We start from the raw sequence: 14,944 nt of genomic DNA on the forward strand, positions 1-14,944 counted from the left end.
GATGAGATACAGGTAAACAAGTGTGGGGGGAGGGGATGGGAGAAAAAAAATAAAAGATTAAAATAAAATAGAAAAAAATCGGTCTAAGCCTGGGCCCCTGGGGAGGGGGTCCAGACTGAGGCCAAGGGGAAAAAACAAAACAAAACAAAAAACAACTCATAGCCATAGTACACATCCCTCTTACATGTGTGTAAGAGGGAAACATCAAAGAACACGAAGGACATGAAAGACATTAAAGTAGTGGAGCTGATGCAACCAGCCACTTCTACATACAGCTATGAATAAAAAGTAAAAGAAACATATACACTCTGGTGGCCTCTGCGGTGTTCCACGTCGTCGTCTGCTGGGGTAGAGAGAGCATGGCCAGAGACAGGAGCAGACCCAACAAAGCAACCAAGAGAGCCGACTCCATTCTCGGTTGCCAACCAACTCTTGGCCAGTGTCCAGTCCGCATGGAAGAGCGAGGATACGTCCAAGGAGACTGAGGTGTCCGATACCTGCTCATTCAGCCAAGACACTGAAGCTTGTCCGTCCCGGCGCTCAGTGCCAGCTCGGCAACCATGTCTCTTTATCTGCATCTCCTCCAGTCTCTCCAAACTGACTCTGATGTGGCAGAGACCCAGCAGCTGGTCTCCATGGCCAAAAGGCTCCCGGGAGGCAGATCCAGAAGTCCACAAAAAAGCACCGCAGAGGTCACGAAAGTGCCACTCCCTGTCACACAGTCTCAAAGAGTCCCGGACCAAAAGGAAGAAAAATATATATAAATATAATAACTCATGAAAACAAAAGGGAAACACAAAAGGATGACACAAAAGCACAGAGCTTCTGCCAACAGCAGCCCCTACAGCGGCGCCATCTTGGATAAATAAAGGGGTTTGAATGTTCTCTGTATTCAATATTATGTATTATTCTAACTGACAGCTTTTGTAACACAGTTAGTGACTGAAGAGTACATTTATTGTTATTTCCCCATATTTCCACACAATATCTCAGATATGGTAACACGAGCAAGCAGTAGAGAATATGGAGGGATTTTTTGGGTCAAATACATAATTTGATTTATTCAATGGTGTATTTCTTTCCACTTTATGTTGTGTATTTTTATATTAGATTTTCAGTTCATTGTATCATCAAAAATTACATCCAAAAATGTGATTTGATGTCTACTTGCTATTTGTGTTTGAAAAGCTTGGTTGTGGAAGGCAATGTGCTCATAGGTTGAGGTACCACTGTACTCCAAAACATCTAATCCTTTTAAACCACACCCTTTTCAAGCTGCGCCTTCCTGTGCACAAGCCAATTGTGTCCCCCAGTATATCTGAAATCCAAATTACAGCCATGAATACTACAGAAACTTTCAAAGGTTAAAACTTGGAATTTCCAAGTATTCTGAAGGATAATGACTGAAATACAGGACATGATGTGTCAAAACTTGTTGTGTCTGATAAATTACAGTTTAAAATAAATAAAAAATAAAAGTAATAGAATATTGTGTAAAAGTCTATTCATTTCAGCAACTCAACTTCAAAGCTGAAATATTCATCCATCCATTTTCAACCGCTTATCCCGTTCGGGGTCGCGGGAGTGCTGGAGTATATCTTAGCTTTATTCGGGCGGAAGGCGGTGTACACCCTGGACAAGTCGCCACCTCATCGCAGGGCCAACACAGATAGACAGACAACATTCACACTCACATTCACACACTCGGGCCAATTTAGTGTTGCCAATCAACCTATCCCCAGGTGCATGTCTTTGGAGCTGGGAGGAAGCCGGAGCATCCGCAGGGAACCCACGCAGTCTATGTGATATAAACTCATTTCATACAAAGTGAAATATGTCAAGTGTTTTTTTTTTTAATTATTTAAACTTAAAGGTTTTTTTTCATCCATAATCAAACTTACATAAAAAGCAGTCTTGAAATATCTCGAGTTGCAGCTTTTGAACCTTTGTCATATAACAGTTTCACTATGTAAATGGAATTGCTTGTATGAAAAAACCTTTGCATGATATTTTCGTTATCACCTATATATTTTAGTCAAAAAGGTGACTATTAACGGTACAATTTCTATTTGTAAGTGTGCATAGCTAGAATAAGAAGCTTGAATATGATTCCATGTCCATGTAGGGTGTAACCCTGACAGCAGCCATTGGAGGTGCAGACATGCCAGTGGTCATCACTGTTTTAAACAGCTACTCTGGCTGGGCGCTATGCGCTGAAGGTTTCTTGCTGGAAAACAACCTAATGACCATCGTTGGGGCTTTAATCGGTTCCTCTGGTGCTATCCTCTCCTACATCATGTGTGTGGTGAGTACACGCCCATGGCACTAGTTTACTAAGTACTTCTCTGTAAATCATAATTACAACGTTCCTCCTCTCTTCCAAGGCAATGAACCGCTCACTGCCCAATGTGATCCTGGGTGGTTTTGGCACCACCTCCACAGCAGGTGGCAAACCCATGGAGATTGTTGGCACTCACACAGAGGTCAATGTAGACCAGACTATTGACATAATCAAGGAAGCCAATAACATCATCATCACGCCAGGTAACAGCTGCCCTTACTGTTGAGTGAAATAACTTTGATGGTACATGTTTTATTAGGATTTTAGAAGATTCTTGCTGGGCTACATTGTGGTTGTCTACATGCATTTTTATTATTTATTGTCTCATTGGAGGGCATCACGGTGAAACAGGGGTTAGTAAGTGTGCCTCGCAATACGAAGGTCCTGGGTTCGGGATCTTTCTGTGTGGAGTTTACATGTTCTTCCCTTGACTGCGTGAGTTCCATCCGGGTACTTCGGCTTCCTCCCACCTACAAAAACATGCGCCTGGAGATAGGTTGATTGGCAACACTGAATTGTCCCTAGTGTGTGAATGTGAGTATGCATGTTGTCTATTATGTTGTCTGTCTATCTGTGTTGGCCCTGCGATGAGGTGGCGACTTGTCCAGGGTGTACGCCGCCTTCCGACTGTGAGCAGCTGGGATAGGCTCCAAGCACCGCTCGCGACCCCGTAAGGGACAAGCGGTAGAAAATGGATGACTGTCTCACTGGAATTTGATATCCATTGTAGACTCCCCAAGCATCCCATTTTTGTATGTTATTATGGACTTGGTAGAAAAGCTTAAAAAAATACCTATTTAAATGTGGGCTGGCAACTCATGTGATCACTTACAAAAAATATTGCTTTAATCATGTGTATACGTAAATTCCTCACAACACTTTTTATGACTGTACAGTACATGCCCTAAAATGTTGTTATATATAGTTGTTATATGTGGTAAGACCGGGTTAATGCTTATGTCAGAGTAAAGATGAGTGAGGAGACTGACTGATGTGCACACCAGCAATTTCACTACAAAACACACCCAGACTGGACTTAGATAAGTGATGTGCATATAAATGACATGTATTCAAGTAAAATATGAATGATCGTCGATAACATTCTGACAATACAATTGCATTAATGTCCAAATATTGGGATCATTTAATTTAATTTAATTTATACAAGTAAGTAATAACCCGTGATTAATCCAAATACAAATTAGCTATTTATATAAACATTTTAGCTTTCTCCCTGTTATGCCTTCTGCTTTATTTTTCTATTTAGTGTTTTTTTTTTATTCCTACAATATGGGCAATAAAAACAGAAAACGCAAATCGCCCTTGTGCCACAATTTAGACACCCAAGGCTGTGAGCAATCACGACTCAAACTATTCAGCTTGTTTGTTTCCTGTCACAGGTGAAAGATGGTAATTAAAAAGGAGTGTTATTGCAGCTGGAACTGATCAATGTGATGCTATTGTATTGTTGCTATCACCCTCCCAGGTTCTTTTGTTCTAAAGGCTTGTCTGAATAGGAATCAGAATCAGATTTATTGGCCAATTATGTTTAACACACAATTTGACTCAGTAGACTGTGCTCTTTCTTCAATGCAAGAAACAAAGAAAAACGCATCAACTACAAGACAGACAGCACAAGGCAAGGTGACTAGAATTGAAGATTAGCAATTTGTTCTACAAATAGTGAGTACAAACAGTAGCACTACCAGCGCTGGAAAGAAGACCAAGCTCTGCAAAGTCTGGCGAGTTTTCTCTTGATAGTCCCTCTACTCACATGTTTTTGTTCGCCTTGCTGCCCCTCCCTGGCGGAGTTACTTGAATGTTGTCCAGTGAAACCAAAAGTTAACATAAGTAACTGATTTACACGCACGCACGCACGCACGCACGCACGCACGCACACACACACACACACACACACACACACATACACAAACACTCTCGCATTATTATGTTTCTGGCACCTCTTCACACCATCCATCCATTTCCTACCACTTGTCCCTTTCAGGGTCGCTGGAGCCTATCTCAGCTGCTTTCAGGCAGTAGGCAGGGTACAACCTGGACAAGTCGCCACCTCATCACAGGGCCAACACAGACAACATTAACACAAATTCACCTCTTCACACCATCAAAACCAAATAAGCTATACAAATTAGTATTTTGTGTGTACTTGCAAAGATAAAAACATAGGGTGTACCTATTGTGTTTTGTTCTTGAACAGAGCTAAGTCAATAGAGAGTGAGACTCCCTATGCATTTTACTCTGCTTTAAAGGGGAACGGCCCTTTTTTTTAAATTTTGCTTATTGTTCGCAATCATTATGAAAGACATGACGGATGTGTTTTGACTCGCAAGTAAACGTAAATAAAAGTCCACTTACAGCGGAGCCGATGGGAGGTCCTATATTCTGCCATAAAACCCAATAAAAAACATCAAAAAAGCGCCACCAATACTCTTATTTACATTGTCTGATTTGAATATTACCAAGTATTATTGATATTGTTATTATACGTGCTAACGCAGACAAACTATTTACAGCGGTGCCGTGATCACTACCTTGTGTTCCTATGTTTTGAGTGGTAACCCGTTTCCTCGCTTCCTTTGCTCATCAAACTAACATGGACATGGACTTGTTTCTTCAGCATCATCTACATGTTTAAGTCAGGACTTTGGGAAGGCCATTCTAAAACCTTAATTCTAGCCTGATTTAGCTACCTCTGATGTGTGTTTGGGGTCATTGTCTTGTTTGAACACCCAAGACCCAACCTCTGGGCTGATGATTTTAGGTTGTCCTGAAGAATTTGGAGGTAATCCTCCTTTTTCATTGTCCCATTTACTCTCTGTAAAGCACCAGTTTCATTGGCTGCAAAACAGGCCCAGAGGCCCAGAGCATAATACTACCGCCACCATGCATGACTGTAGGGATGCTGTTGACCACTCCTCTTGACAAAATAGGTGCAGTTCAACTAAATTTGTTGGTTTTTTGACATGGACTTGTTTCTTCAGCATTGTCCACTCATTTAGGTCAGGATTTTAGGAAGGCCATTGTAAAACCCTAATTCTAGCCGGATTTAGCCATTCCTTTTATTTGGTGATCATAATTATAATCAGGCTAAAACACAGGACAAATATTTGAGGCAAAACATGTATTGTCAATGCATTAATACAGCAAGACTGTTACGTTATTGCTTGTTCTCCTGTGGACCATTTTGACCAATTGCCTTCAATTGCCTCTGCTCAGCCAAGGAGATACCACCGTCAAGTCTACTAACCACTGCAATTTGGTTTTTTCAATGTCACTCAGATGTCTATTTTTCTTGCCTCCAGCACAAAAACTTAGTCAACCGCAAAAAATAACTTGGCTACATACAACTGTTCTCCTGTGGTTTTTTAACCATAACATGTACAGATGTGGCGTCCAACATAAGGGATTGATTTTTAGGGGGGAAAAAAAACAGTGAAATGTCAAACTTGTGCAAGTCTGTATTGTCAGAGAATGGCAGTGAGGAACCAGAAAGCTGAAGAGTTGGCAATTTTGTCTGATAAGACCTAGATATGCATACCGTATTTTTTGGATTATAAGTCGCTCTGGAGTATAAGTCACAGGCCGAAAATGCATAATAAAGAAAGAAAAAAACATATATAAGTCACACTATAAGTCAAATTTTGGGGGGAAATTTATTTGATAAAATCCAACACTAAGAATAGACATTTGAAAGGCAATTTAAAATACCGCAAAAAAGAATAGTGAACAAAAGGCTGAATAAGTGTACGTTATATGACGCATAAATAACCAACTGAGAAGGTGCCTGGTATGTTACCGTAACATATTATGTAAGAGTCATTCAAGTGACTATAACATATACAAACCCCGTTTCCATATGAGTTGGGAAATTGTGTTAGATGTAAATGTAAACGCAATACAATGATTTGCAAATCATTTTCAACCCATATTCAGTTGAATATGCTACAAAGACAACATATTGGATGTTAAAACTGATAAACATTTTTTTTTGCAAATAATCATTAACTTTAGAATTTGATGCCAGCAACACTTGACAAAGAAGTTGGGAAAGGTGACAATAAATACTGATAAAGTTGAGGAATGCTCATCAAACACTTATTTGGAACATCCCACAGGTGTGCAGGCTAATTGGGAACGGGTGTGTGCCATGATTGGGTATAAAAGCAGCTTCCATGAAATGCTAAGTAATTCACAAACAGGGATGAGGCGAGGGTCACCACTTTGTAAGCAAACTGTCGAACAGTTTTAGAACAACATTTCTCATTGAGCTATTGCGAGGAATTTAGGGATTTTACCATCTACGGTCCGTAAAATCATCAAAATGTTCAGAGAATCTGAAGAAATCACTGCACGTAAGCGATGATATTACGGACCTTTGATCCCTCAGGCGGTACTGCATCAAAAACTGACATCAGTGTGTTAAGGATATCACCACATGGGCTCAGGAACACTTCATAAAACTTTGAGTTTGAACATCAAATATGTTGTCTTTGTAGTGCATTAAATTGAATATGGGTTGAAAATGATTTGAAAGTAATGTGTATTCTATTTATATTTACATCTAACACAATTTCCCAATTCATATGGAAACGGGGTTTGTAGAACATGCTATACGTTTACCAAACAATCTGTCACTCCTAATCGCTAAATCCGATGAAATTTTCTTCCTCGATGTCGCTTCTCCATCCATTTCCTACCGCGGGGGGCGCTGGTGCCTATCTCAGCTACAATTTGGCGGAAGGCGGTCTACACCCTGGACAAGTCGCCACCTCATCACAGGGCCAACACAGATAGACAGACAACATTCACACTCACATTCACTGTCGCTTGTAAATAATATTATTTGATATTTTACGGTAATGTGTTAATAATTCCACACATAAATCACTCCAGAGTATTAGTCGCACCCCCGGCCAAACTATGAAAAAAACTGCAACTCATAATCCAAAAAATACAGTAGTTGTAGAAGAGCACACAGCAGCCCATCGGCTGCCCTTCAGTCAACAACAATATTAGATTCCAATAATAAGACCAAGTCAACAGCTGGATTGAATTCACTTGACTGAGAGGCACACCCAGGCACTTGTGGGTTTCAGGCGATGATCTACAACTGTGGTTCTCAACCTTTTTTCAGTGATGTACCTACCTCTTGTGAACATTTTTTTAATTCAAGTACCCCCTAATCAGAGCAAAACATTTTTGCTTGAAAAAAAGAGATAAAAAAGTAAAATACAGCACTATGTAATCAGTTTCTGATTTATTAAAGTGCATAACAGTGCAAAATATTGCTCAATTGTAGTGGTCTTTCTTGAACTATTTGGAAAAAAGATATACGAAAAATTAAAAACTTGTTGAAAAAAAAAACCAAGTGGTTCAATTATCAATAAAGATTTCTACACAGTGCCCTCTTTGGGGATTGTAATAGAGATCCATCTGGATTCATGAACTTAATTCTAAACATTTCTACACAAAAAAATAAATCTTTAACATTAATATTTATGGAACATGACCACAAAAAATCTAGCTGTCAACACTGAATATTGCATTGTTGCATTTCTTTTCACAGTTTATGAACTTACATTCATATTCTGTTGAAGTATTATTCAATAAATATATTTATAAAAGATTTATGAATTGTTGCTATTTTTAGAATATTTTTAAAAAATCTCACGTACCCCTTGGCATACCTTCATGTACCCCCAAGGGTACATGTACTCCCATTTGAGAACCACTGATCTAGAGCCCAATTAGGCTACTGTTTATTTACCTGAATCAATGCACATATGGGCGTATTTTGAAAGGTTTGTAGGCAAATATATAAGCGATCATGAAAAATATTTCAAAAAGGATGGAATAGATTTATAAACTCTTAAGAAAATAATTTGTTTTAATTATTTAAACCATTTATCATCACCAAGACGTTACAGCTCGCTATAGCTCACTTCATTTGACACGTATGTTAGAGAAGTAAAGATTGGAGGCACAGCATGTCTTTACATCTGAGGGGTCCACAAATTAAGCATTAATCGTGTTGGATTTATTTTTGCATTGCTAAGTAAGACATTTGAGTCACATAACGAGTTCTGTGCTTCTGTGATCGTGACACTGATGAGAAATATTACACATTTGTTTGCAGTTGATTTCCTGCTATAAACAGTCTCTCATAGGGTTGTACGGTATACCCGTACAAAGAAAGTACAGAATGTTATTAATGAATTGAAAACAGTACTATACCATCTTTAAAAAATACTGGTACCATTTATGCTGCTGTGCGGCGGTGACGACAGAACCGAGGCGCATGATTTTGAGTGTGTCAAAATGCACACACAAAGTACATACAAGCAATAGCTTGGCAAAATGGCAAAAAGCGGTAGTTCTACTGGTTCATAAAGGGGATGGGTAAAACGCAATATGGAGATGTTTGGGCTTCAAAACTAAAGTAAAGGTGACGCGTTAAACAGAGAGGCGCCGCGCTGTAAGTTCTGCTTTGAAACATGCCTCGCCAAATGTGGCTATGAGTAACACTTTACTTTACTTTCCAGTCAGACTGACGAATCCCCTGAGTCGTGACAATTGCATTATTCATAGTTTTGCAGGACACAACCAGACCCGTTCAACACTCTACTGTGCAGTGCAAGCGCTACCTCTCTCTCTCTCTTTACTCGCCCACTCAGTCAACGCGTTGCCATTCTCGCAAACAGACATACAATACGCTGCTCACGTACGTTAACCAGATCCCCTGTTGTGCACATGTAAGGAACTGCTTGGATTGATGCCAAATATTAGCGGTGTTATAACCGCCCAATTAGTGTTAACTAATGCAAGTGCAATTACTGATTTTGTAATAAATTCCTACAATTTGTGTTTCATCTTTAACAGATGTGTTATACGTGTTACATGTCTTATCTGGGTACTTTCATTCATAGTTTTGTTTTTAGTATTTACTAATATTGGAATGGCAGATAGTGGTGGCGGTTCCTCTCTTTAAAAAAAGGCACGAGAGGGTTTGTTCCAACAATCTTAGGGTCACACTCCTCAGTCTTCCCAGTAAGGTCTATTCAGGTGTACTGGAAAGGAGGCTACATCGGATAGTCGAACCTTAGATTCAGGAGGAGCAGTGTGGTTTTCATCCTGGTTGTGGAATTGTGGACCAGCTTTCTACCCTCTGTGTCCCTCGGGAAGTCCTGCAGGGAGTGTTCGCAAATTATTGGGTTTCGGACTGACTGATTGAAGTGGTCCACTCCCTGTATGATCAGTGTCAGAGCTTGGTTCACATTGCCGGCAGTAAGTCAGACCCGTTTTCGGTGAGGGTTGGACTCCCCCAGGGCTGCCCTCTGTCAACAATACTGTTAATAACTTTCATTAACAGGACTTCTCGGCGCACTCAGGGCATTGAGTATCCATCAATCAATCAATTAATCAATGTTTATTTATACAGCCCTAAATCACCAGTGTCTCAAAGGGCTGTACAAACCACAACACAAACCACAATGACATCCGCTTTGGTAGCTGCAGGATTAAGTTAAATTAAAGTTAAAGTACCAATGATTGTCACACACATAATAGATGTGGCGAAATTATTCTCTGCATTTGACCCATCACCCTTGATCCCCCCCTGGGAGGTGAGGGGAGCAGTGGGCAGCAGCGGGCAGCAGCGGTGCCGCGCCCGGTAATCATTTTTGGTGATTTAACCCCCAATTCCAACCCTTAATGCTGAGTGCCAAGCAGGGAAGTAACGGGTCCCATTCTTATAGTCTTTGGTATGAACTCACAACCTACCGATCTCAGGGCGGACACTCTAACCACTAGGCCACTGAGTAAGTCTCTGCTTTTTGCAGATGTTGTCCTGATGGCTTCATCTGGCCAGTATCTTCAGCTCTCACTGGATCCGTGCGCAGCTGAGTGTGAAGCGACTGGAATGAGAACCAGCACCTCCATATGTTTCTTGCCCTGAATAGGGTAGAGTGCCATTACTGGGTTAGGGAGGAGATCTTGCCCCAAGTGGAGGAGTTCGAGTACCTCGTAGTCTTGTTCACAAGTGAGGGTAGAGTGGATCGTGAGATCGACAGGCGGATTGGTGCGGCATCTGCAGTAATGCGGACAGTGTATCGATCCATTGTAGTAAAAAAGGAGTGGAGCTGGAATGCAAAGCTCTCATTTTACAGGTGGATCCTCACCTATGGTCATGAGCTATGGGTTATGACCGAAAGGACAAGATCATGGGTACAAGCGACCGAAATTAGTTTCCTCTGTCGGGTGGCCAGGCTCTTCCTTAGAGATAGGGGGAGAAGATTTCATCATTCGGGAGGGGCTCAGAGTAAAGTTGCTTCTCCTCCACATTGAGAGGGGCAAGGTGAGATGGTTCAAGCATCTGGTCAAGATGCCACCCGGACGCCTCACTGGGGAGGTGTTTAGGGCACGTCCGACTGGTAGGAGGCCACAGGAAGAGGGAAGTCTGAGCTTCTTTGCTTAGGCTGCTGCCCCCGCGACCCGATAGTCCAATAGACCGTATTGGACTATCCATCCATTTTCTACCGCTGGTCCCTTTCTCAGCTGCACATGGGCGGAAGGTGGGGTACACCCTGGACAAGTCGCCACCTCATCACAGGAACAACACAGATAGACAGACAACATTCACACTAACACGAGCGCCAAACAATCACAATATTTATTTCTGGGACTTAACATGACAATTATTTTGTACGAGCAAATCTTTGTAGTTATATTTAGGCATAGCAACCACAAAAAAACAAACTAATGCGATCTGTTGTCCTTTCCTTACGTTTAATTCTGCTCTCAAATACTACCAATATAGTAGAGAATAAACTTGACTGCATCACCAAAAGTTTCTCACACAAATCAAATGTTCGAACAAAACTTTTACAAAGGGATTGCTGCAGATAAAAGCATGGTCCAAATGTATTCCACAAGATGATGAAAGTAATATTTTTAAGAGCCATTTTCTTTGACGCCATTCCCCCGCCCCCAACTTTACCTTTATGAACTCCTTCTTTTGGGACTCTAGGAAAACCCTTTCTTATCTCTCTATTTGAAAAGCTGTAACAACCAAGAAAAGAACAGCAAAATATTATTTCCTGCTCAAACTCTACACTCACTCACTTGTTTCAAGGTTACAAATAGTCACGATAATTTGTGGCACTGTTTTAGGTTTGATTGTTTTTCTGTATTTAGGTTGGGGGTTGTGTGCAGCAAAAGCTCAGTACCCGATTGCAGACATGGTGAAGATGTTAAAGGAACAAGGCAAGACTGTCAGGTGACAGAATATATTCTGATGAGTTCCTTCATTGTTTTGCAATAAACGGATACATTTGCAATGATGATTGTGTGCATCTGTTCTACTTAGGTTTGGTATCCATCCAGTGGCGGGCCGTATGCCAGGCCAGCTGAACGTCCTCTTGGCTGAGGCAGGTGTTCCGTATGATGTGGTTTTAGAGATGGATGAGATCAATGAAGACTTTCCAGGTAAGCTTTTTCCACAGTACTGTACAGTATTCCACAAGGAGCATGCTCTTCAGCTGTAAGGTGTTGACTAAAATTACATCCATTTTGTAGAGGTCCATCACATTTTTTCCATTTTTACTTGGATCAGCCTCTTGTTGTGTTGTGGCAGTAATCAGAATTTCCATGCAGGCACACACGGTTGTGTTTATTAGAGCGCTAAGTGGCCCTCGGGATTTACCAAGAGTGTGGGGGTTTGTGTGATGTCATGTAAATGCATGTGACCCACAGAGACGGACCTGACAATGGTCATCGGTGCCAATGACACTGTTAACTCTGCTGCTCAAGAGGATCCAAACTCCATCATTGCTGGTATGCCCGTCCTGGAGGTGTGGAAGTCCAAACAGGTTGGTCCAGTTTCAAACTAAATATGTTAGGTGATGATTTGACTTTCGCATTGTGTTTTTCATCCTAACCAACACTTTTTTCACCCTGTTACACCAGGTAATTGTGATGAAGCGGACCTTGGGTGTGGGTTACGCTGCAGTAGATAACCCCATTTTCTACAAGCCTAACACTTCAATGTTGCTGGGTGATGCTAAGAAGACATGTGACAGCCTCCAAGCAAAGATTAGAGAGGTCTACTACTAGGTGCTCTCACCAGCTGACTACATGTTGCTCCTTAGTTTAAACTGTTGTCTCCAACCCCAGTTTTGGCACCTAAGTATCAGTCTATGAATTGTAATGGATAATGTTAAGCTCTACAAAAGTAGATTATAGTTAAAGGGGCTGTTTCAAATATATACAGATACCTAAAGGGTGCTAACTTTCCAATGTTTTAAGCATTATACTTGCCCTTTTAGCATGTAATGACATGTAAGTAACACGTCCACACAGATTATCTTTGTGTATTGTTATCTAAGGATAGCAATTTGGATAGCCAATGTTAGCTGTCATTGAATGTATAGTCAACTTTTACAACATGAGTATAAATTGTTAGTTGCTACTCTGGGACTAATTTTGGGTATGTGCTGCCTTCATGTACATGTGCATGAATGCCAATCAAATTCAGACAGACGAGCAATTTTCATTCAGTATAATTACGGTAGTCATTGTAAAATGTATGGACACGTTTTTTGTTTTTTTTTTTAAATCAAAATTTTCCCTTAAAGGGGTACTGCATTTTTATTTTTTGCCAATCATTCACAATCATTATGAGAGACAAGAATACAGATTTTTTTTTAAATTTTAACTTGTAAATAATAGTCTACTTACAACGGAGTCAATGAGAGGTCTTCTAGTACACCCATAAAGCCCTCCAAATAACTACCCAGCAATCATTTTTGTGACCTGAATATTAACCAAGTATTAGTGATTTTGGTATTATAAGCGCTAATGCAGACAAAGTCTTTATAGCTGCGACATAATCACAGAGGTAACCAGCTTGCGCTGCTGTATTGACATCCGATAGCGAGCTGCTTTTGTCACCTCGGAGCTGGTGAAAGTTAATTTTAGACCAATGATAATGTCTCTCACAGAGATCGAAGGAAAAGGACATAATCTGAAAAGTTGGTCAACTTTGGCATCCAATTTAGACTCTGAAATGGTGAGAAAAACAAGTAAAGATGCTTGGTTACTGAGTCATTTTTCAACTTAACGGGAATATATGAACATCCTAGCAAGCGGTATTGCAGTGAGATCAGACCTTGTACAGTAAGTGATTTTTTATTATGTTTGTTGGCTCTCATGAAGTCTGCAGTGAGTAAAAATCAAGACATGTTGAAGAAAAAAAACTGACATCGTGATGCATTTAAGTAATTGCGCCGCCGCATGCTTACATTAAGCAAAATACGTAAATATTACGTTATTGTGAATGTGCCTGTTACTGCATTCCACATATACTTACATCATGTATATAAAACCTTAATGGAGGTGTAAGGATGTATTATAAGGGCTTTAGGGACGGCGTGGCGCAGTGGGATAGTGCCCGTGCGCAACCCGAGGGTCACTGGTTCAAATCCCACCTAGAACCAACCTCGTCACGTCCGTTGTGTTCTGAGCAAGACACTTCACCCTTGCTCCTGATGGGTGCTGGTTGGCGCCTTGCATGGCAGCTCCCTCCATCAGTGTGTGAATGGGTAAATGTGGAAGTAGTGTCAAAGCGCTTTGAGTACCTTGAAGGTAGAAAAGCGCTATACAAGTACAACCCATTTATCATTTACAAGAAGAATACAGCGACTTTCATGGACACCATTGGAAGCACAATTTGTTTGCATTTATTAAAGACTTAAAAATGCATTTAAAAACAGAAAAGAAAAACTTATGTGCTTGTCTAACATAAGGATTGTGAATGACAGGCAAAATTCCCCAAAAAATCCAGTTCCCCTTTAAACCATGACAACATAAGCTAGCTGGTAGTGTTATGTTTTTGGGTTTGAAAAATGGAACTTTGAAAAAGTTGCTAACAGCCTCTTTAACAAAAAAATTAAGGGGAATGTAGAACATTATGTCATATGTACTGGTTTGTAAATAAAATATATTTAAATGTATGACTCCTGTTGTGCTTATTAAATTCAGATTATGGTATTGACCTCAACAGCCCCTCGTTTTTTTTTACATTATAAATTACTTTAAAAATCCTAGTAGACTGCAATAAAAAAAGATACTTAGCTGCTCGACAGTTGTTTGACTTCAATACTTGATCGATAATCTTAAAATATTTATTTTTCCTGGTTTTGCTAAATTGCCAAACATTTGGGATGTTTTTGCCCCAGTGGGTTTCTGTTGTGTAACATTTTTTTTTGACTTGCTTGAAGAGAAGTCCTTATGTGCAACATTTTGTTTGTATCTATAAATGTCTCTACTGTACATATAAATGTAAAACAAGCAGATCAATACAGTAACACAAATATTTGACATACAAATGTATAATCTTTAAGTGATTTTGGTTCTTTTAGGTTTATTTGAAATGTGCACCATTGTAAAATAAATGGTCTTGAAAAAGTGTATTTGTTTTTTTAATTAATTCAAGCCTTGCTTTTATTTGAAAACTACTGGAGCTTGTAGTTTGATAGCCAGAATCTTCTTTGGTTTATGGGAACTATGCAAATGCATCAATAACAA

The 14,944-nt window shown here is 40.1% G+C and overlaps 1 protein-coding gene across 1 annotated transcript in view; it reads left to right on the forward strand.

Moving 5' to 3' along the window:
• LOC133540733 (NAD(P) transhydrogenase, mitochondrial-like) overlaps window positions 1-14,827 on the forward strand; it is a 46,588-nt gene extending 31,761 nt beyond the window's left edge. The window contains exons 17-22 of the mRNA XM_061883595.1: window positions 2,126-2,305; window positions 2,385-2,544; window positions 11,555-11,636; window positions 11,727-11,845; window positions 12,113-12,228; window positions 12,326-14,827. Coding sequence (XP_061739579.1) covers window positions 2,126-2,305; window positions 2,385-2,544; window positions 11,555-11,636; window positions 11,727-11,845; window positions 12,113-12,228; window positions 12,326-12,472 — 804 coding nt within the window. The 3' untranslated portion in view covers window positions 12,473-14,827. The remainder of the gene's footprint in view (window positions 1-2,125; window positions 2,306-2,384; window positions 2,545-11,554; window positions 11,637-11,726; window positions 11,846-12,112; window positions 12,229-12,325) is intronic.
• Window positions 14,828-14,944: the final 117 nt, after the last annotated feature.

Source organism: Nerophis ophidion, linkage group LG02 (assembly GCF_033978795.1).
Source record: "Nerophis ophidion isolate RoL-2023_Sa linkage group LG02, RoL_Noph_v1.0, whole genome shotgun sequence".
NCBI classification, from domain to species: domain Eukaryota; kingdom Metazoa; phylum Chordata; class Actinopteri; order Syngnathiformes; family Syngnathidae; genus Nerophis; species Nerophis ophidion.